Consider the following 22,403-nt stretch of genomic DNA (forward strand, 5'->3'; position numbering starts at 1 on the left):
TATGTTATATGCTTTTTAAAACCCAGAACATTTAACTGAGCACCTATATGTTAGTTACTATGCTACAGACTGTGAATTGCAAAGAAAAACAAAGCAAGCAAAGCCAAAAGTTAGTCCTCTCTTGGGAACCATAATTCAGTAGAGGAGTAATGCAAACAGAGCGTCTACAACTACAGAACCAATAAGTGGTTACAGTATTACTGGTACTGAGTCCTGTACAAGAATACCAAAGGAAGTAACTGTGAGTGAGACCTGAAGGTTCTCCACCAAGAGGGGAGTGAGGGATATTTGGCCTTTTGGGGGTGGGTGGGCTGAGCAGACACGAGAGAGAACGAACAGCCTTAACAAAACACAGGGGGCATCAAACTCCATGGCAGATTTAGGCAACAGCTAATCGACTAAGATGAAGCGAATACGGAGCCTACGGGGGGAAAAATGGAATTGCAATGAATATCTGGAATGAGACTGAATGATATGCTTAGGAATTTGAACTTTTATCTGTAGGCAGCAGGGAAAGCACTGCACAGCTTTGTTTAGGAAAGATTTTAGGTGTGATAAAGACTGGGGGTTTATAAAGTATCAATAATGTCAGCAGTAATATGGAAGATGGGTTAGAAATAGAATCATGATGGAGCAGAAAATAGAAAATCTGAACAGATTGATTACTAGTGATTGAATCAAAGTGATTTTGATGACTAGTAATCAAAACTCTTCCAACAAATAAAAGTCCAGGACCAGATAGTTTTCCTGGTGAATTTTACTAAACATTCAAGGAAGAATTAACACCAATCCTCCTCAAACTTCCAAAAAATAAAAGAGGAGGAAACTCTTCTAAACTCATTTTACCGAGTTAGCTAGCATCACCCTTCCACCAAAACCAGACAAGGATGTCTCAACAAAAGAATTACAAGTCAATATCCCTGATGAGCACAGACACAAAAATCCTCAACAAAATATTAGCAAATCAAATTCAACAATACATTAAAAGGATCATAAACCATGATTGAAAGTGAAAGTCACTCAGTTGTGTTCAACTCTTTGCTACCCTATTAGCCTGCCAGGCTCCTCTGTCCATAGAATTCTCCAGGCAAGAATACTGGAGTGGGTAGCTGTTCCCTTCTCCAGGGGATCTCTCCAACCCAGGGATTGAACCTAGGTCTCCCACATTGTGGGCAGATTTTTTTTTTATAGTCTGAGTCACCAGGGAAGCCCAGATTTATTCTAGGTTGTGAGGATGGATCAATATCTGCAAATCAGTCAATGTGATTTGACCACATTAACAAAATTAAGGATAAAAATCATATGATCATTTCAATAGAGGCAGAAAAAGCGTTTGACAAAATCCAACGTCCATTTATAATGAAAACTCCCAACAACGTGGGTATGGAGGGAACATTCTTCTTTTTCTTTGTGGACATGCTCTGCAGCATGGGGGGCCTTAGTTCCCCAACCAGGGATCAGATCTGCGCCCACTGCAGTGGAAGCATGGAGTCTTAACCACTGGACTGCCAAGGACGTCCCAAGACTCCTCTTTTTGATCTCAGAGAAGTTTGAAATTCTAATAAATCTGGGAAGACATGTAAAGAATGGTCTTCGGTCCCTGTGAAATATTCCTGGTTATTTGCTGACTAGAGTGAATTTGCAATTTGGTGTCCCCTCAAAATACTGGTCCCTAAAGCTTCTGGTTAAATACATTGGAGATATAGTCCTGTCTTGAAAATTCATAATAACCATTTGCATGTGAATAGCATCCAAAAGTTCTAAAGTAAAAAAACAAAACAAAAAACCCCCCACTTTTTAAATCAGCATTTCTAAAATTTACATGAACAGAGAATCTTTTTCTCCCCTATGTTATATTTATTAAGAAGTTACAGCAGTAGTGTTCGGATACATGGAGGGAAATAGAAGGTTAAAATATGTACTCAAATGATACAGATATTAGCTCAGAAGGTACTTTTAACTTTGATTTGTTGGCTGTTACCACCCACCATAAAAATGTACCACACTGATCGTAAAGAGGAGCAGATATAAGGACATATATAAATGAATGGGACAATAATTTTAAAGCCCTAAGAGTGAAACTGGGGTTATTGTATGTGGAACACATAAAGCTTTAAGATATACAGTTAGGTGTACCTTCCTGAAGTTTCTATTTTAATCAATAGCAAGTAAACTAACATAGTTTAGGGCTACAATCTCTCAGACATCGTGGGAATGTGGATTCACTCTCTGTTGCTGAGCAGTTTGAGAAGCACTGAATTACAGCTTATGTGCTACTAAGTATAGCTAACAAACTGACAAAAAAAGATTTTCTGAAAATAAGAAAAGACTTAAAAAGTTATTTAACTGAAACTTAAAAGTTTCTAATTCTACAACTAAACTCTCTCACATGCTCAATATCTGCCAATAAAATCAAAGTTTTCTATGAAAACTTTGTATTATTATCAAATTATTATGTATTATTATGTATGTGTCAAATTATGTATTATCATCAAAAAGAATACATCAAAGGATTACATTAAATTAAAAGGTTACATTAAATTAAAGACCCAGCTTCGGGAGATGACTTCTATTAAACTACTCATATTCTAGTATTTTCATAGAAATAAGTCCTTCTTAATGTGAAAAAGGGAATACGATTTAGTTACTGAGAGTTTCACCTAACAATCTGAAGTGTGAAAAAAGAATATTTCTTTCTCCTTTTTCTGAGATGCAGAAGAATGGAAGCTCCTGAATTGAATCACTTCACACAAAGTCTGGGCTTACCTGTATCCCAGCATGACTACAGAGGTAAAAATCAAACTCATACGGGTGTGTAATGTCTGTGTCGACCGTTGTTCCAGCTGGGATATTGCCACTTCTTCCGACCTAGATTCATTTGGTCAAAATTTAAACAAACAAGACAAAGGTAAAGAATGTATCTGAAGGCACTTGTAAAAAGATATAAATACACAGGCCGATCCCATGCTTCACTACTTCCAGCTTGAAATAATACTTGAGAAGGCATTAAGAGCAGACCTTATTCTAGTCCTAGTTCCTATTCTTAAAAGTTGCTAAAGTGAGAGATGATTAACAAAGTTTTATTCATCTCTATGGATGCTTAGCTGGTAGTTGATCCCAATATGGGTTGAAGACTTAAAAAAATTTTTTTAGGAAGTAACTTTAAGTGCTCCAATTTATAACATCCATGCACAGCAGGTTCTCTGAATGTGTAATTCTTATGAAAATTAGCATTTTTCTCAGAGAACCCTATATTTTTAGAGTGAAAGGATGCTGACAACAACATCAACTAGAGTCACCATTTGGTAGTTATTTATATGTCAGGATTTTCCATACATTATTTTTAATTCTGATAATCCTGCAAGTTAAGCATTATTTCCATTTTGGGGCAAACTATGGCTCAGGAATATAAAGTGACTTTCCCAGCAGCATACAGTAAAGGCCAGAACTGACAGTCAAACACGGAAATGACTACAAAGGCCCTGTATCTTTTATTTCATATTAGCAGTTTCAACATCTCATAAGGAAACAGACACCATGATTGTCTCTAAGTAATACATGATGTGAATGAAACAGGTACAGATTCCTGATAATGAAAGGCTCCTAACAAAACAATTTAAAATGCATATATATACTTACCTCTACCTCCTTATCCCTAACACATTTAAAATCATTAATTATAAGTGGAGGTTTATAAGGCTAACAAATCAGAAACTATCCTACTGACTCAGATATTCCTTCTGCTGTGTGAAGGACCCCCACCAGGTGGGGGCTTGAGTTACAGCCTTGCGGGGCAGCCAGCTAGCCTTCACCAAGTCACAAAACAAAGGAAATAGTTCATAATCTTACTAAATTATGCCTATTCTTAACACACAGATCTCCTAATAAATACATATATAAAAAGCTTTACTCTTATTTACAGGGGCAGCAGAATGCCTGGGTTTGTATCACAGTGCCACCGAGTTTCTAGTCATGAAATCTAGGACACAGTGTTTTCCTTTCCTCATTTATAATTCCTATTATAAATGCTGTGCCTATTTCCTCATTTATAATTATCTCTCATCTATTATGATTAGGAGGTACTGAAAGCAAAGGTGAAAGAGAAGCAAATAAATGAAGGAAAGGCACGATTAAACACCAGTTGCAAGAAATCTTTAAATCTAACTTAGATTTTCCTAATCCAACTTCTGAAGAAAGCTTTGGTTTCCTAGGTATAGAAATGTAGCTAGTAATTTGTGGCAAAGGACTTGAACAACATGGAGGCCAAAATAAAACTACCATTACTGCTGTGAGAGATGTGGTAAAGGACAGTATTAGGAGCACCCTGGAGCCAGACTGCCTAAAAAGATTGCCTAATTCGAGTCCCAGCTCTACCCATTACTAGCTTTGTAACCTTGGGAGGTTATTTAACCTCCATGTGCCACAGTTTCCTCCTGTGAAAAATGGGGATAATAATAATAAAGTACCTCATAGTGTTGTTTGTGAGGACTAAATGAGTTAAACTTATAAAAAAGATCCAGAACAGTGCCTGTCATCATGCCCTCTTTCTCCATCACAACCACCATCACCACCATCCTACAACTAGTTAACTTCCACTGAATGCTCGGCATCTGCCAAGCACCATTCTAAGTATATTAACATGTTTTAATTTTTAAAAATTCTTTCAAAAACCCAAAATAAGGCAAATATTAATGCTATCCAAAATTTGTTTAGAAAAAAACAGGCACAGAGATTTTAAGTTATTTGCCCAAAGTTATACAGTGAGTGCAATCAAAGACCAGGTATCAAAATATATACCAAAGACAAGACACACTCCTCGCTTTCTCAGTCTTTTCTAATGATCCCTCTCCCCAAGAGGACACTAACCCTTGCAATTCTGATTTCTCTGCTCTAAGGTTTGAAAGATGGAGGCAAAGCACTGGAAATGAAAGTTAGCTTGCATGAATTTTCACTAATCACTCTAGAATGTCCCTCATTTGTAAAATTAATTTTTACAAGAGATTTTGAAACTAGGATGTAACTTTTTTCTTCTGAACACTGAGGGAAAATATGAATAAAAAGAATAATTTTAAAACTCCAAAAAAAAGAAAAACAACGCTAAGGTTCTTCACAGCAACAAAAACATATAGTGGGATTCTGAACATTTGGAGTGCTCCTAGAAATTCTAGGAGGTTAAAAAAATTATCCTGTTTTGATGCTTCTGTACTCATAATCAAGCTGTTTTGTTGTAACCTACTACCATATGTTAGAAATCCTGCTGTTGGCAAAGAGCCTTTGTTAAGTGCTCTATGAACCACACGATTTAACCTTTGCTTGAGACAAAAAGTGTTCCAACAGATGCAAGATTACCCTTTCAGTTCTATCAGCACAAAACAGTCGAGTGTGGTGTCTCTTCTGAACTACAATGTAGGTTATTCCAGGTTGATAGTCTTTCTCCAAACTGATGCAGGCTTCTCGAATTGCTAGGAGTTCATAATATAATACCTAGAGAAGATGAAATGGGAAGATTTGATAGAGTCAGTTATTCTATACAAACTTCAAAGTAAGATACTGATTTAGACTCAGTTTCTTAACTCATTAACTTATAGCTAACTATACTTCTTTATTTCATCCTGACTGCTACCAGGGCATGGTCTTAGCGATCAAGGCTTACACATCCGCAATAAACACTTTAAAAGGGAAAATCTAAAGAAGGGTCAAAATTTGACTGTAGGAGCTTTCAACTTAATTAAGGCTTCTAACTTCAGAACTAGACACTACATTATAAATACAGTACCTGACATAACCATAGTATGGGAGAATCCCAGGTAACCAACCTGCCTGAACTGCCCCTCTGAAACACCATCCCGATAGAAGATGATACGAGTAGGCTTGAACCGAGTTGACTTATAAAACTGAATGAGAAGTTCTCGGACCATGGAGGCGAGGTCCTGGATGATCTCCTGTCGGGGTCTCTGAACTCTGACGGTGGCACAGTATCTGCTTGGGTGGGCATCCATACTACCTACAACCTAGGTTGCAAGAAGTAAAAAAAAAATGGAAATTAAGGTAATCAAAAGTGTATGAATATGAATTTTACCATAAAAAGTTGGAAAAGAAGTACCTAGATTTCATTTAAATGTGTATTTTGCTGTAACTTTAACAATCACTGTTCATTTTGAAAGTAATGAAAACAGACAATTCCAGTGAAGAACAGAATAAAAGACCCAGTCTAGGGTCGAAAACTATTTTCCTCTAAGTAGGCTGCACTTTACATTTAACAATTTAATTCTAGTTTACAGATGTTGCTGGTAAACCTAAATATTAGTAAAGATATAAAGACAAAAAGATGTATATAAAGAGAAGAAGAGGAAGAAGAAAAGTAAAAAAGAGGATCCATTCAAACACCTGTGCTTCCCTGGTAGCTCAGTTGGTAAAGAATCCTCCTACAATGCAGGAGACCCAGGTTCGATCCCTGGATGGGGAAGATCCCCTGGAGAAGGAAATGGCAACCCACTCCAGTATTCTTGCCTAGAAAATTTCATGGACGGAGAAGCCTGGCAGGCTACAGTCCATGGGGTCTCCAAGAGTCAGACACGATTTAGCAACTAAACCACCACCATTCAAACACCTGATTTCTCTTACAGTTTAGCAAACCACCCCAAAAGTCATACTCAGATGATTTTGCCATCCTTTTTGGGGGGCTTCCCTGATAGCTCAGTTGGTAAAGAATCCATCTGCAATGCAGGAGACCCTGGTTCGATTCTCAGTAGGGAAGATCCCCTGAAGAAGGGTAGGCTAGCCACTCCAGCATTCTCAGGCTTCCCTGGTGGCTCAGCTGGTAAAGAATCCATCGGCAATGTGGGAGACCTGGGTTCAATCACTGGGTTGGTGAAGATCCCCTGAAGAAGGGAACAGCCACCCGCTCCAGTATTCTGGCCTGGAGAATTCCATGGATTGTAAAGAGTCAGACATGACCTAGTGACTTTCACTTTCTTTCACTTTCACTTTAAGAACTGTTATGCTTCCTAAATTTTAAAAGAATTTTTCCTCTCTTACTGCAATGCCCTAGATAAAAAGGCCTGACTCTATACTCAGCCTTATTGTGTTGTATTTATGCTTTGTATCTGGTCACTGGAGAAGTTAATATTGGTTTTGAGAATAGCTATCTTAATTTTTTCTTTCTGTGTCTTAATATTGTTGTCTGTTGCAGAGCATGCATTGCAATTAGCGAGTAGCCCCCACTCACTGCAACTAGAGAAAAGCCTTTGCAACAACGAAGACCCAGAACAAATAAAAATGAAAATTAAAAAATAAATAAAGGTAGGCAAGAGATAGAAGAGGCAGATGTTAAGAGGAGCAGTGTTAAAGAATTCAAGTGCAAAGTATTAATCTGGACAAAGGTGAAAGATATTTTATACTGAAAAAAAAAAAAAGCAATGCACCAAACTTGTATGTGATGCATCTTTCTGTAACAAAGACAAGACTGAAATACATAAACTCTTTGAATTATAAAAAGTAACTGAAAATATGCAATTATGGAGAGGCCAGACAGACAAATTTCTGTGTAGGACACGGAAGAGTTGAGTAATACAATTAATAAACTTGATCTAATAGATATATATGGAACCTGTAGCCTCTGAACTAGAGAATAATCATTCTTTTAAAAAATCCAAACAACATTTGAAAGTTGGTTCTGGATAGATCTACATAAAGATACATATATCTGTAAAACTTCACAAATGTATTTTTATTTTTTTATTATTTTTTTACAAATGTATTTTTAAAACTGTATATATATTTACAAAAGTTTATGTCAAAGAAAATGTCATTAAAATTCAGAAAGTTAAAACCAAAATGTTGATCTTCATGTAAACTTGAGATAAGATAAACCTGCCCAATACTCACAGCAGCAATAGAAGGCTTCTTCCCATCACCAGCTGGCGGATGAGTGACATCTGCTCCCAAAAAGATCACTGGTTGCTGGAACACAGAAGGTCTTAAACACATTTTTAACAAGAGTTAGATAAATTTTTCATTATGCTTTTATCTGTTTCACACTAGGGCAGCACAACTGCAAGTTGTTGGCACAGCACAGAGAAGATCCTTTTTAGACAATTTCTGCCTTAAGCAGCTGTGCTGGTGGTTGTAAAGGGCAGTTGCTGCTAGCATTCTTCATAATAGGCATAAAATGACAAAATTTCCTCATATTAATCCATCAATTTAAGTCAACCTTTCTTTAATCTGGGTTTCCTGGTGGCTCAGATGGTAAAGCGTCTATCTGCAATGCTGGAGACCCGGGTTCGATATCTGGGTAGGGAAGATCCCCTGGAGAAGGAAATGGCAAACCACTCCAGTACTCTTGCCTGGAAAACCCCATGGACAGAGGAGCCTGGTAGGCTATAGTCCATGGGGTCTCAAAGAGTCATGCACGACTGAGTGACTTGACTTGACTTTTCTTTAATCTACTTACATTTTAAGCCAATGTAATCTTGAAAGGAGATAAAGAATCATTAAACCACACTAGAAGGGATTAAGGGAGTCTACTACTTCCCTGCCCTTAAACAAAAGTATAAAATTTGAGTAACATATATTTAATAGTCATAAAGTAGCTAGTGGTTCATTTTATTTTAAAGTTGTATTCTTGAAAATCAAATGACTATTTCTCTTAGTTCTTGGGCTTGATAACATTCTATATTCATCTTATTTATGAATATCATATATATTTAATAGGGAGGGGAAATAGAGACAGTATGGAAAAACAGAAAACAAAGAGCTTTTGTGTCAACAACACATTTAACATTTTAGAGCCCTAGTTGCTTTAACTATTACAAGGAAACCTATTGTTTAATTTTCCAAATAACACTGTCTCTTCCCCAGCACCCTATTTCTAGGTCATCATGTCTCATCCTTCCTAAGAGCTCTTAGACGCGTTGGCGATGTAACAGTAACATCTGTTGTCCCACTGACCCCAGCAGTTGACATGACTTATTTAACTGATTTACTTAATTGACATGTGTCCTCCCCTAACCCCTGGGCTTCCCTGGTGGCTCAGCTGGTAAAGAATCCACTTGCAATGTGGGAGGATCCCTGAGTTGGGAAGATCCCCTGGAGAAGGGAACAGCTACCCACTCTTCTGGTCTGAAGAATTCCATGGACTGTATAGTCCATGGGGTCGCAAAGAGTCGGACATGACTGAGCAACTTTCACTTCACTTCTCCCCCAACCCCAGCCGAAGTTCCTAAAGGAGGAAGAAAGGCTTCCCTCACTTTCTAGGTGAGTAGCCTTTGACACCAGCTTGAAGATGACTACTGGACTTCCCTGGTGGCGCAGTGGATAAGAATCCACCTGCCAATGCAGGGGACATGGGTTCGAAAATTCCACATGTCGCAGAGCAACTAAGCCCATGTGCAACAACTACCAAGCCTTCGCTCTAGCGCCCGGGAGCTGCAACGACGGAGCCCACGTGCTGCAACTACTGAAGCCCACGCACACACAGCCTGCGCTCCGCAGCACGAGAAGCCACCGCAAGGAGAAGCCCAAGCACCACAACAAAGAGCAGCCCCCACTCAACGCAACTAGAGAAAGCCCACCTGATGAAGACCCAGCGCAGCCAAAAAAAAAAAAAGAAGGTGACTATCAAACAATGAAAAAGTTTTACAAGCTGGATGCATCTGAAAAATAAAGTTCTCAATACTTTCTAGCAAGAGCTGAGGAACTTTGCGTACTAAATGAAAATGGGATTTTTCATAAAGCAGTCTCTTAAATTTTGCCAATCAAAACTCTTTATTTTTGCTGAAACTTCTACTTCTCTCCCACAGCAGGAATCATCAAAGTTGTCTCTTACATAGGTCTTAGGTATGGCAATTCATAGAAAAATTAAGGTGTGAAAACTAATGGAAAAAAATGAATATCTTATTAGGTGATTAGCTTATCTTACCTTTGATGAGGTACAAGAATATTATTGATCCCTCCAAGTTTAACATTTATCTTCAGGCACAGGTTTGAGAGAGTTTGAGGGGATGTTTTTATTACATTCTTGACTTGAACACATTGTGTAGCCATACCCAAAAGTGTATCTCCGACACGTTTCACCTCCGCTAGGAAACAAATACAAACACCTCTAGTTAAAAAAGGTCAAATTTTCCTGACCATTACGCTGCTTTGTATGTTTCCCCTGTGAAATATATCACGGTATTACAGGACACCCCAAATTATACCAATACTAAAACAATGTAATTAAAATTTATAGTCCACTGTCTTTTTTTTGGCAACACAGCTTGGCTTGTGCAATTTTAGTTCCCCGACCAGGGACTGAACCCAGGCCTTGGTAATGAGAGCCAACTGACCCTAACCACTGGACCACCGGGGAATTCCCTATATTGCCCTATTTGACTATATAAATGTCTAGTGTCTTGAGGGCATTCAAGAGTGCAATTAGTAATATAATTTCTGTCTTAAATGTTTTAAACTGATGTCTAGCCAATTAAAATAAACTGGATCTTTCGAACTAACTGTTTCCAGGATTTCTGAAAACTCTGCTCTAAAACAGACAATTATAAAATATGAAAGATAATCCTAAAATATAAAGTATTCTGCCTTGAAGATCAGCTTAAGCATTTAGTGATGATTTTTCCAGTTGTTTTCTTTTTTTTTTTTTTTTTAATTTATTTATTCATTTATTTGGCTGCACCAGGTCTTAGTTGCAGCATGTGGGCTCTAGTTTCCTGACCAGGGATCGAACCTGGGCCCCCTGCATCGGGAGCTCAGAGTCTTAACCACTGGGCCAGCAGGGAAGTCCCTCCAATTGTTTTCTTCATATATAAGACAGTATATTTTTGTCATCATGAAAATACTATAACCACAACTGAAAAACCACAGAGAAAAACATCATACATAAACCCTTATTAATATTTAATTGTACTTTCTTCCAGTAATATTCTCATCTGTATTATTTTAATGCAGTTATAATCACAGTATATTTATAGCTTTCAATCCTATTCTCCAAAGTTTAATTTAGAAATATAGAGGTATTACAGTATAAAGGCTTTTAGCCTGTCCCTTTCTTTATCCTGTTTCCTTTTCCTATCTAACCATTTACACAATGACATATTTTTGAACTGAATATAGGTTTCTATTATTTCATCAATAATATATCAAATAGATTTCTATTATTTCAAAGAACATTATGAATAACATCTTTGTATATTTACTTTTGTTTGGTTGTATAACTATAGCTTCAGGATAAATTTCTATAGGTAGAATCTTTATAGATACTGAAAAATCACCCTTCAAAAAGATTTATTAATTCATTTAACAAATATTTATTGAGTCATCTGATACATGCTAGCACTGTGTGAAGCTCTGGGGATACAATGCTAAGTCAAGAGAGACACTGTTTTTGCCCTCATAGAATTTATAGTCTAGTCAGAGAAATGGGCATTAGTTAAATAATTTTAAATTTAACATCACAACTGTGAAATAACACAAAGGAGTGGTAACAAGGTGCTAAAAGACAATAAATGTTAGAGAATTTGACCTTGTCAGGGAGGTCAGGAAAAGCTTCCCCCCAAGGAAGGGATATCTCAACTGAAAAAGAATGTGTGTTTACTTGGTGAAGGGTGGAAGAGAGTTATGAGAAGCAATACAGGTAGAAGAAAGAGGGTAATCAAAGAGTTCCTGTGCGGAAAAAAGCATAAAGCAAGAAGATGAATTCTGAAGAGGTAAGAAGTCATGGATTAGAACATGCAAACCCTTGGAAGATAATCTTAAATGTCAATTTTATCAATCGCACAATGAAAAACTACTGAAGTGGGGGTGATAGGGAAGGTGGTAAAATCAGATCTGTACTTTAAAAATAGTACTCTGGACACTGGCTATAGCACTAACACATAAAAGATAAGAAGTCATCACTTCCATCCTCACAACAACAGAAAAAGCTGAACAAAACTGAAAATCACTGATTTGTCTTTGTCTTAGATCCATCAGAGAAATGAGGTAACAAAGACAGATGAATACAATGAATCACAGTCAAGATCAGCTTATTAGAAGCAGAAGCTGATGAAGCCATTAACTGCAGGAACAATTAAACACTAACTCCTGGGAATTCTATGGCAGTGCAGTGGTTAGGACTTCAAGCTCTCACTGCCAAGGACCAGGGTTCAGTTCCTGGTCGGGGAACTAAGACCCCATAAGCCGTGCAGTGCGGCCAAGAACAAACAAACACAACACAACACACACACACACAAAACCACACACACTAACTCCCGTAACTCAATACGAAGAACACCCAAGCAATCCAAATAAAAATGAGCAAAGGATTTGAATAGACATTTCTCCAAAGAAGATCTACAATTGGTCAACAAACACAGGAAAAGATATCCCACATCACTAATCATTAAAGAATGTAAATCAAACCCATAATGAGATACTACCCCATACCCAATAGGATGGCTAAGATAAATGACAAGTACTGGCAGGAATATGGAGAAACTGAAACCTTGTCCATTGCTGGATAGGAATGTAAAATGGTGCAGAGTCCATGGAAAGCAGTAAGGCAAATGCTCAAGAAACTAAAACAGAATTACCATATAGTCCAACAATTTCACTTCTGGGAACAGATCCAAAAGAAGGGAAAGGAAGGATTGGAACAGAGAGCTTGTATGCTCATGTTCAAAGCAGCATTATGGTGGAAGTAATCCAAGTGCTCACTGATAGACGAATAGATAAAACAAAATGTGGATCTACATGCAATGGAATATTATTCAGCTTTAAAAAGGAAGAAAATCCTGATATATACTCTAGCACGGATTAACCTGAGGGACATTATACTATATGAAATAAACAATCACAAAAGGTCAAATACTATATAATCCATTTATATGTGGTAACTAGAATAGTCAAATTCGTACAATCAAAAAGTAGAATACAGGTTTTTAGGGGTTGGGAAGGAGAGATCGGGAGTTAGTGCTGAGTTTCAATTAGGGAGGATGAGAAAGCTCTGGAGATGGATGGTGGTGATGGCTGTACAACAACACGAATGTATTTAATGTCACTGAACTGTATACTTGTTAAAATGGTCAATTTTATGTTTTATAGATATTTTACCACAAAAAAAAGGGGAATAAAATTCTTATACATACTACAACATAGATAAACCTCCAGGACATTACCCTAAGTGAAATAAGCCAAGAACAAAGGGATAAGTATTGCACAACTCCATTTACACAAGTTATTAGAATAGGTAAATTCACAGAGACAGAAAGTAGAATAGAAGCTACCAGGGGCTGGTGGGCAGGGGAATGGGGAGCTATTGTTTAATGGGTACAGAACTCTGTTTGAGATGATGAAAAAGTTCTGGAAATGAACAGTAGTGATAGTTCACAGTGCTGTGAATATACTTTACGCCACTGAACTGTGTACTCTAAGATGGTTAAAATGGTAAATTTTATGTTATGTATATTTTGTTATGTATATTTTACCATGCATACACACCAAAACTTGTTAAAAAATAGTTAATTCAAGAACATCCTATGAAAACAGTATATGAAAGAACATCCTATGAAAATAGTATATCAGAAAGAATGAAAACTACAATCAAAATTTGACACCAGGGCCTTTCTTGGTGGTCCAGTGACTCAGTGCAGGGGGCACCAGTTCCATCCCTGGTAGGGGAACTAAGTGCCCACATGCTGCATGGCAGGGCCAAAACCAAAGCTGACACCAAGCGACTGACTGACAGAAGGCATCACCTATACCAACATGAGATAAATCTAGAGATTCCAGGGTTCTGGCAAAAGAGGGAGGGCTACAGTAGAGGCTGAAATACAGGCAGCAGCACTCAAGAAACAAATATTAAACTTAAAGTGGCAAATAGATGAGATTTTCTATGAGAAAAACAAATAGGATGAAGGCTATGAAAGTGCTGGTTTTGAAAGATAAGAATTCCAGAACAATGTAACAGTTGAATCTATGTGAGTGGATAAACTGATTCATAAGTAAGCATAAGAAAATATATATATTTTTAAAGTGAAGGGGGCTTTCCTGGTGGCTCAGCGGTAAAGAATCTGCCTGACAGTGCAGGAGACATGGGTTTGATCCCTGGTCTGGAAGGATCCTACGTTCTGCAGAGCAAGCAAGCCTGTGCGCCACAACTACTGAGCCTGTGCTCTAGCGCCCACGCGCTGCAACAGGAGAAGCCTCTGCAGGAAGAAGACCGCACACCACAACTAGAGAGTAGCTCCGGCTCAGCCCACCTAGCAACGAAGACCCAGCATGGTTGAAAATAAATAAATAAATTTTTTTTATAAAGAGGGAATATGACAAAGAACTACTAAGGGAATCTGTTGACAGTAGACCTGCCCTGAAAGAAATGATAAAAGATGTTTTCTAGAGAGAAGGAAAATATAGGTTGGAAGTCCAGACCTATACATAAAAAAAAAGGTCAGAGAAGGAAAAAATAAAACATAAAATATTTTACACTCTTATTCTTAATTGAACTAATAGGTAGTTGTTCAAAATAATAATAGCAACAATGTATTGTATGGAAAGGAAGGACAGCAATATTGGAAGGGACAGGAGGGAGAAAAGGGGAATACTGATACTCTGTTACAAGGTATATACACTATCTGTGCAGTGGTACAGAATTATTGAAAGCAAACTTAGATTACTAGTAAATGTATACTGCAAATTTTAGGGAAACCACTAACATTTTTCAAAAAAGGATAATTCCTATAAGAGAAGAGAGAAAATAGAATAATAGAAAATGCTCATTTAAAACCATAAAAGGGAGAAGATTAAAAAAAAACAAAACTAAGACCCAAACTACACTACAAGTTGGCTGCATGCTCAGTCATTTCAGTCATGTCCAATTCTTTGTGACCCCATGGACTGTAGCCTGCCAGGCTCCTCTGTCCATTGGGTTTCCCAGGCAAGAATACTGGAGTGGGTTGCTATACCCTCCTTCAGGGGATCTTTCCAACCCAGGGATGAAACCGAGGTTTCCCACATTGCAGGTGGATGGTGTCAGGGGTATTACCCTACTGTCATGGAAAAGCAGGGTGTTCTCATGGTTATAGCTAAGGAGTAGCAGAAATGTCTGCTCTAGTAGGCAGAGATCCAGTTTGTGATCTCTTTTACATGGAGTGTTACATGGAATGTACCAGAAGAAAAACTGAGCAGATAGCAGGATTTGTGAGTCGTCCCAACACACAAAGCTTAAACCTATGGTCAGCCAGGTTCAACATTTGAAAATCAATTAAGTAACTGGTCCCATTTATATGCAACCAGTCAATCCTAAAGGAAATCAACACTGACTATTCATTGGAAGGAATGAAGCTGAAGCTCCAATACTTTGGCCACCTGAGGCGAAGGGCCAACTCGTTGGAAAAGACCCTGATGCTGGGAAAAGACTGAAGGCAGGAGAAGTCGACAGAGGACAAGATGGTTGGATGGCATCACCAACTCAATAGACATGAGTTTGAGCAAGCTCCAGGAGATGGTGAAGGATAGGGGAGTCTGGCATGCTGCAATCCATGGGGTCCCAAAGACTCAGATATGACTGAATGACTGAACAAACAAACTGGTCATATTAAGAGAAAAAATAGAAAAATCATATGATCATATCAAAACATGTAGAAAAAAATCCATCATCCATTCATAATACAAACTCTCAGCAAACTAGGATTAGAGGGGAACTTCCTTAACTTCATAAAAAAACAACTAGAAGGTTTACAGCTTTCATGTTTATTGCTGAGAAACTAGATGTTTCCCCACTAAGGTCAGGAACAATGTAAGGATGTCTCATCTCACCATTGCTATTGAACATCTTACTGGAAGTCCAAGCTAATGCAAGGAAAAGGATGTAAAAGTATACAGACTGTGAAGGAAAAAATAAAACTGCCTTTGTTCACAGAGAACATGACTGTCTATGCAGAAAACCCCCAAAATTGACAAAAGCTTCTTGGAACAAGTAAGTGACTTAGCAAGGTTACAGGATACAAAGTGAATATACGAAAAATCAACTGTTTTCCTAAGTACTAAAAATGAAAAACTAAAATTTAAAATTAAAAGTGCAATACCATTTATACTAGCAACAAAACAAAAAATATATACTTCAATATAAATCTAAATGAGGAAAACTATAAAACTCTTGATAAAAGAAATCAAAGAAGCTTTGAACAAAGAGATATTCCTTGTTCAAAGATAGAAGATATCAATTCTAAGATGTCAATTCTTCCCAATTTGATCTACGGACTCAATGTAATCCCAGTAAGTCTCAGCAAGTTATTTTGTGATTATTGGCAAACTGATTCTAAAGTGTGTATAGAGAGGCAAAAGACTTATTAGCTAATACAACAGGGAAGAAGAAAAATAAAGTCAGAGAACTGACATTACCTGACTTCAAGATTTATCACAAAGCTAAATTAATCAAGACAATGAGGTGTTAGCAAATGAATGGACACACAGACAGATGAAACAAAACAGAGTCCAGAAACAGACTCACACAAATATAATCAATCTTTGACAAAGCAGCAAAGACAATTTAATGGAGAAAAGATAATCTTTCCAACAAATGGTGCTGAAACCACTGGAATCCATATGCAAAAAAAAAAAAAAAAAAAAATCTAGATATGACCTTATACCTTTCATAAAAATTAAGTAAAAATGGATTATAAACCTATATGTAAAAAAGAAAACTATAAAACTACTAAAAGATTATACAAAGTAAAACTTAGAATATAACACCAAAAATGATATGTGAAAGAATATATTGATGACATTATTTAAATTTGGACTTCATTAAAATTTAAAACTTGTGCTTTATGAAAGACAGGCTTAACAGAAGACAAGCCAGAGCCTGGGAGAAAATATTTGCCAAGTAGGTATCTGATAAAGAACTTGTATCCAAACATACAAAGAACTCTTAAAACCAAACAATAAGAGAACAAACATATCAATTAAAAAATGAGAAGACTGGGACAGACATATCATCAAAGATATACAGATGGCAAAGAAGCACATGAAAAGGTGCTCTCTCTCTCTATATATATATATATGTATATATACACACACACACACACACACATATTTTGGCCATACCACACAGTATGGCCAAAATATGCAGTATCTTAGTTCCCTGACCAGGGACTGAACTCATACCCCCTGCAGCAGAAGTGCAAAACGTTAACCAATGGTCTGCCAGGGAAGTCCTGGTGCTCAATAATATGTGTTATTGTTGTTGTTCAGTTGCTAAGTTGTGTCTGAGGTTGTTGATATTTCTCCCAGAAATCTTGATTCCAGCTTGTGAGTCACCCAGCCCGGCATTCTGCATAGGTACTCTGCATATAAGTTGAATAAGCAGGGTGACAAATATACAGCCTTGACATACTCCTTTCCCAATTTGGAAGCAGTCCATTGTTCCATGTCCAGTTCTAACTGTTTCTCCGTGTCCTGCATACAGGTTTCTCAGGAGACAGGTAAGGTGGTCTGGTATTCCCATCTCTTGAAGCATTTTCCACAGCTTGGTGTAATCCACATGGTCAAAGGCTTTTGCATAGTCAATGAAGCAGGAGTAGCTGTTTCGCTGGAATTCCTTTGCTTTTTCTATGATCCAACGGATGATGGCAATTTGATCCCTGGCTCCTCTGCCTTTTCTAAATCCATCTTGTACATCAGGAAGTTCTCAGTTCACATACTGTTGAAGCTTTGCTTGAAGGATTTTGAGCATTACCTTGCTAGCATGTGAAATGAGCACAATTGAATGTGTTCAAGTATGTATTATTAACAAACTTCACAGTAAAATTACAAGATACTACTACATACCTATTAGAATTGCTAAAATCCAGAAAACTGTCAGATACTGAATGCTGAATGAATAGGCACTGTCATTAATTGCTGATGGGAAAATAAAATGGTACTGTCACTTTGGAAGACAATTTGACAGTCTTATTGTTGTTCAGTCACTAAGTCGTGTCTGACCCTTTGCAAGCCTATGGACTGCAGTAACATCAGGCCTCCCTGCCCCTCACTATCTCCTGAAGTTTGCCCAAGTTCATGTCTAATGAGTCAGTGACACTATCCAACTTCTGCCACCCTCTTCCTTTGCCTTCAGTCTTTCCCAGCATCAGGGTCTTTCCCAGTGATTTGGCTGTTGGTATCAGGTAGCTAAAGTATTGGAGTTGCACCTTCAGCATCAGTCCTTCCGATGAATACTCAAGACTGGTTTCCTAATTGGCTGGTTTGATCTCCTTGTTGTCCAAGGGACTCTCAAGAGTCTTCTCCAACACCACAGTTCAAAAGCATCAATAAAGAAGCACTCACCCTTCTTTATGGTCCAACTCTCACACCTGTACATGATTACTGGAAAAACCATAGCTTTGTCTACATGGACCTTTATCGGCAATGATGGCTCTGCTTTTATTAATAAGCTGTCTAGGTTTGTCACAGCTTTCCTTCCAAGTATCTTCTAATTTCACGGCTGCAATCGCCATCTGCAATGATTTTGGGGCCCAAGAAGAGAAAATCTGTCACTGCTTCCGCTTTTCCCCATCTATTTGTCATGAAGTGATGAAGAGGATGCCATGATCTTAGTTTTCTGAATGTTGAGTTTTAAGCCAGATTTTTCACTCTCCTCTTTCATCTTCATCAAGAGGCAATTTAGTTCCTCTTTGTTTTCTGCCATTAGAGGGTATCATCTGCATATCTGAGGTTGTTGGTATTTCTCTTGGCAATCTTGATTACAGCTTGTAACTCATCCAGCCCAGCATTTTTCACGATGTACTCTGTATATAAGTTAAATAAACAGGGTGACAATACATAGCCTTGTACTCCTTTCCCAATTTTGAGCCAGTCAGTCAGTCAGTTGTTACATGTAAGGCTCTAATTGCTGTTTCTTGACTCAAATACAGGTTTCTCAAGAGACAGGTAAGACGGTTTGGTATTTCCATCTCTTTAAGAATTTTCCACAGGTTGTTGTGATCCACACAGTCAAAGGCTTTGGTATAGTCAAGGAAGCAGCACTAGATGTTTTTCCAGAATTCCTTTGCTTTCTCTATGATCCAGCGAATGTTGGCAATTTGATCTCTGGTTCCTCTGCCTTTTCTAAACCCAGCTCGTATATCTGGAAGTTCATGATTCAAGTACTGCTGAAGTCTAGCCTGAAGGATTTTGAACATAACCTTACTAGCATGGGAAGTGAGTACAACTGTCTGGTAGTGTGAACATTCTTTAACACTGTCCTTCTTTGGGACTGGGATGAAAACTGACCTTTTCCAGTCCTGTTGCCACTGCTGGGTTTTCCAAATTTGCTGACATACTGGGTGCAGTACTTTAACAGCATCATGTTTTAGGATTTTAAATAGCTCAGCTGGAATTCCATCACCTCAACTAGCTTTGTTGGTAAGTAATGCTTCCTAAGGCCCACTTTACTTCACATTCCAGGATGTCTGGCTCTAGGTGAGTGACCACACCACTGTGCTTATCCCGGTCATTAAGACCTTTTTTATATAGGTCTTCTGTGTATTCTTGCCACCTCTTTTGCCTCTGTTAGGTCTTTACCGTTTCTGTCCTTGGCAGTCTTATCATTTGATAAAGCAATTGTGCCCCTGCTTATTTACTAAATTGAGTTAGAAACTTCTGTCCACACAAAAACCTCATGTGAATGTTTGCAGCAGCATTATTCATAATTGCCAAAGACTGTTAAGAAATCAGGATATCCTCCAATAAGTAAAAGTATAACAAACTGTATACTCACACAACGTAGTATTCAACATTAAAAGGAAACGACTTATCAAGCCACAAAAAGACAAGACAGAATCTTAAATACTGCTAACTGAAAGAAGCCAGTTCAGAAAAGGTTACATGTCATGTAACTCTAACTATACAACATTTTAGAAAAGGCAAAACTATAGAGACGTAAAAAGACCAGTGATTGGCAGGGGTTTGAGATTGAGGGAGAGATGAGTAAAATAGAGCATAGGAGACTTTTAGAGTAGTGAAACTATTCTTTGATACCGTCATAGTAGATAATGACATTATGCATTTGTCAAAACTCACAGACCTGTACAAAGAGTCAGCTTTAATGTAAACTGTGGATAATATGTTAATAATAATTTATCAATACTGGTTCATTAAATGTACCACTCTAATACAAGATGTTAAAAACAGGGAAAGCTGTGTACAGGGGAAAGAAGGTATATAGGAACTTTCTATATTATCTGCTGGATTTTTCTGTAAATCTAAAACTGTTCTAAAAAGTAAAACCTATTAGAAAAATCACTCACTGAATCCACTGAGTAAAGTAGTGTAGAAAATAGACTGAAAGTGAACTAAAGAGAATGCAGGCAAGAACATCAGTGTGGAGGCTATGATATGATAATATCAACTTTCTCACCCAGCAACAGTGTATCAGAGGGTATACTTATTCACATCTTTGTCAAAAGTGGCTATCATTGTTGGTGAAAAATAATTTATTCTAATTCACTTTTCTTTAATGTCTAATGAGGCCCAGCATCTTTTCATAGATAACTGACCATTTGTATTTCTTTTATATCCTTTGTCTTTTTCAGTTATTTGTTCTTTCCTTGATTTACAAACTCTTTAACACCTTCTATATTTTTCCTTTTTCTTTTATTTTTTAAATTATGGAACTATGATAGCACATTTACAGGAGACTTGGAAAATATAGAACAAAGTTACATATAGTTCCACTATATATTACAATTAGTTTCTAGGTAGGTAAATTAAGATTTTTAGTTGGAGTTTCAACATCAAACTCTCAAAATTTAACAGAATGAATATACAGAAAAGTAAAAGGATACAGCAGACTGGAAAAGCATCATGATCCAACATGATGACCCAACTGAACACAATGAAGATTTATACAATTTTCACACAACAGTAGGGTACAAATTCTATTCAAGTTCCCATAGACTATAAACTAGGAGACACTGGAACATATCCAGGGACACAAAACAAGGTAATACTTCCTGTATTTTATCACAACTTAAAATATATCTTTTGACTTTTATAACCATCATTTTTAATCACTACATATTATTTCACCACCAGAAACTTACTATTTAAAACAAGTTCTTAGTAGTTTCTTAATGTCACAGATATCATTATGAAAATTTTGTGCACAGAGTATTTTTATATTATGAATTCTTTCCTTTGAACATATTTTTGGAGTAAGAAATACTTAATTGGTCTGAAAACACATTTTTATACTTTCAATGAAAGGATACTATCAGTTTGTACTGTCATTAGCAATATGTTAAATACTAGATTCACTGTATACTCACAATCACTTGGTATTATAGTATTTAAATACATTTGCTAATTTAGTAGCATAAAAATGTCCTTTTATCAATTTGTACTTTTCCTTATTTCTTTATTGGTGTAAACCAACATATTCTCAAATATTTACCTGTTTTTTTCTTGAGAAATTTTGGTTTATTTTCTTCATTTATTAATCTAAGAGAATATAAAAATTTTTTCCTTTGACTACAATAACAGATCCATACAAATACTTTAATAATAAACAATAGCCTTTTGTTGTTTCCATTTGCTGCAAATATTTTTGACATTCTATGGTTTCCTTTTAATTTTAGTTATACATCTGTGATATACAGAAAATTTAATTTTTATGCAGTCAAATAAATTTTCTTATGTCAATTCTATTATCCTAAGCTTAAATGATTATAGTCCATTCAGTAATTTGAAAATTATACTTTCTTTGTGTTTTTCCATGTTTAAATGATTTATTTTTAACTTATTACTCTTAAAAGCTTTAGCTTGTTTATACTAATAATAGCTAACATTTACTGAGCATTCACTATACCACAGGCGCTATCATAAACCTGTTTACATAAAAGTGTTTGTGATCCCATGGACTGCAGCCCACCAGGCTCCTCTGTCCATGGAATTCTCTAGGCAAAAATACTGGAGTGGGTAGCCATTCACTTCTCCAGGGGATCTTCCTGACTCAGGGATGGAACCTGGGTCTCCTGCACTGCAGGGAGATTGTTTATACTATTTCAGCCACCAGGGAAGCCCTATTTACATATGTAAATTTATTTAACCCTTACAACTACCTTCTAAGGATTAAATATTTATAGTACCCCAATTTCACAGATGAGGAAAACCAGGCTTCATGTAGCTAAGTAATTCAGGTAGTACCACAAAAGTAGCATACCTGGCAATACCTAGGTATTAAGCAGCAGAGTCTGACTCCAGAGCCTGTGCTTTTAACATTACATTATACTGATATCAAGTTATTTCAATGACATTTTTAATAAACAATTCTTCTCTTAATCATTGTTTTTTAATGCCTCCTTCCCTGAAATTCTTTTCATAGAGTCTTGAACTATTTAGTTTGCTCTCCTGATTTCTCTTTTTATAGTAACAATACATAGTTTTAAAGA

At 37.0% G+C, this 22,403-nt stretch overlaps 1 protein-coding gene across 5 annotated transcripts in view; it reads right to left on the minus strand.

Moving 5' to 3' along the window:
• The window catches only part of LOC133041596 (protein argonaute-3), a 113,995-nt gene that overhangs the window by 2,364 nt on the left and 89,228 nt on the right, over positions 1-22,403 (minus strand). For all 5 annotated transcript variants that reach the window (XM_061122408.1, XM_061122411.1, XM_061122410.1 and 2 more), the window contains 5 exons: positions 9,920-10,079; positions 7,888-7,978; positions 5,817-6,011; positions 5,350-5,484; positions 2,767-2,868 (listed from right to left, as the gene is read on the minus strand). In XM_061122408.1, coding sequence (XP_060978391.1) covers positions 2,767-2,868; positions 5,350-5,484; positions 5,817-6,011; positions 7,888-7,978; positions 9,920-10,079 — 683 coding nt within the window. The remainder of the gene's footprint in view (positions 1-2,766; positions 2,869-5,349; positions 5,485-5,816; positions 6,012-7,887; positions 7,979-9,919; positions 10,080-22,403) is intronic.

This window comes from Dama dama, chromosome 20, assembly GCF_033118175.1.
Source record: "Dama dama isolate Ldn47 chromosome 20, ASM3311817v1, whole genome shotgun sequence".
Lineage (NCBI taxonomy): Eukaryota > Metazoa > Chordata > Mammalia > Artiodactyla > Cervidae > Dama > Dama dama.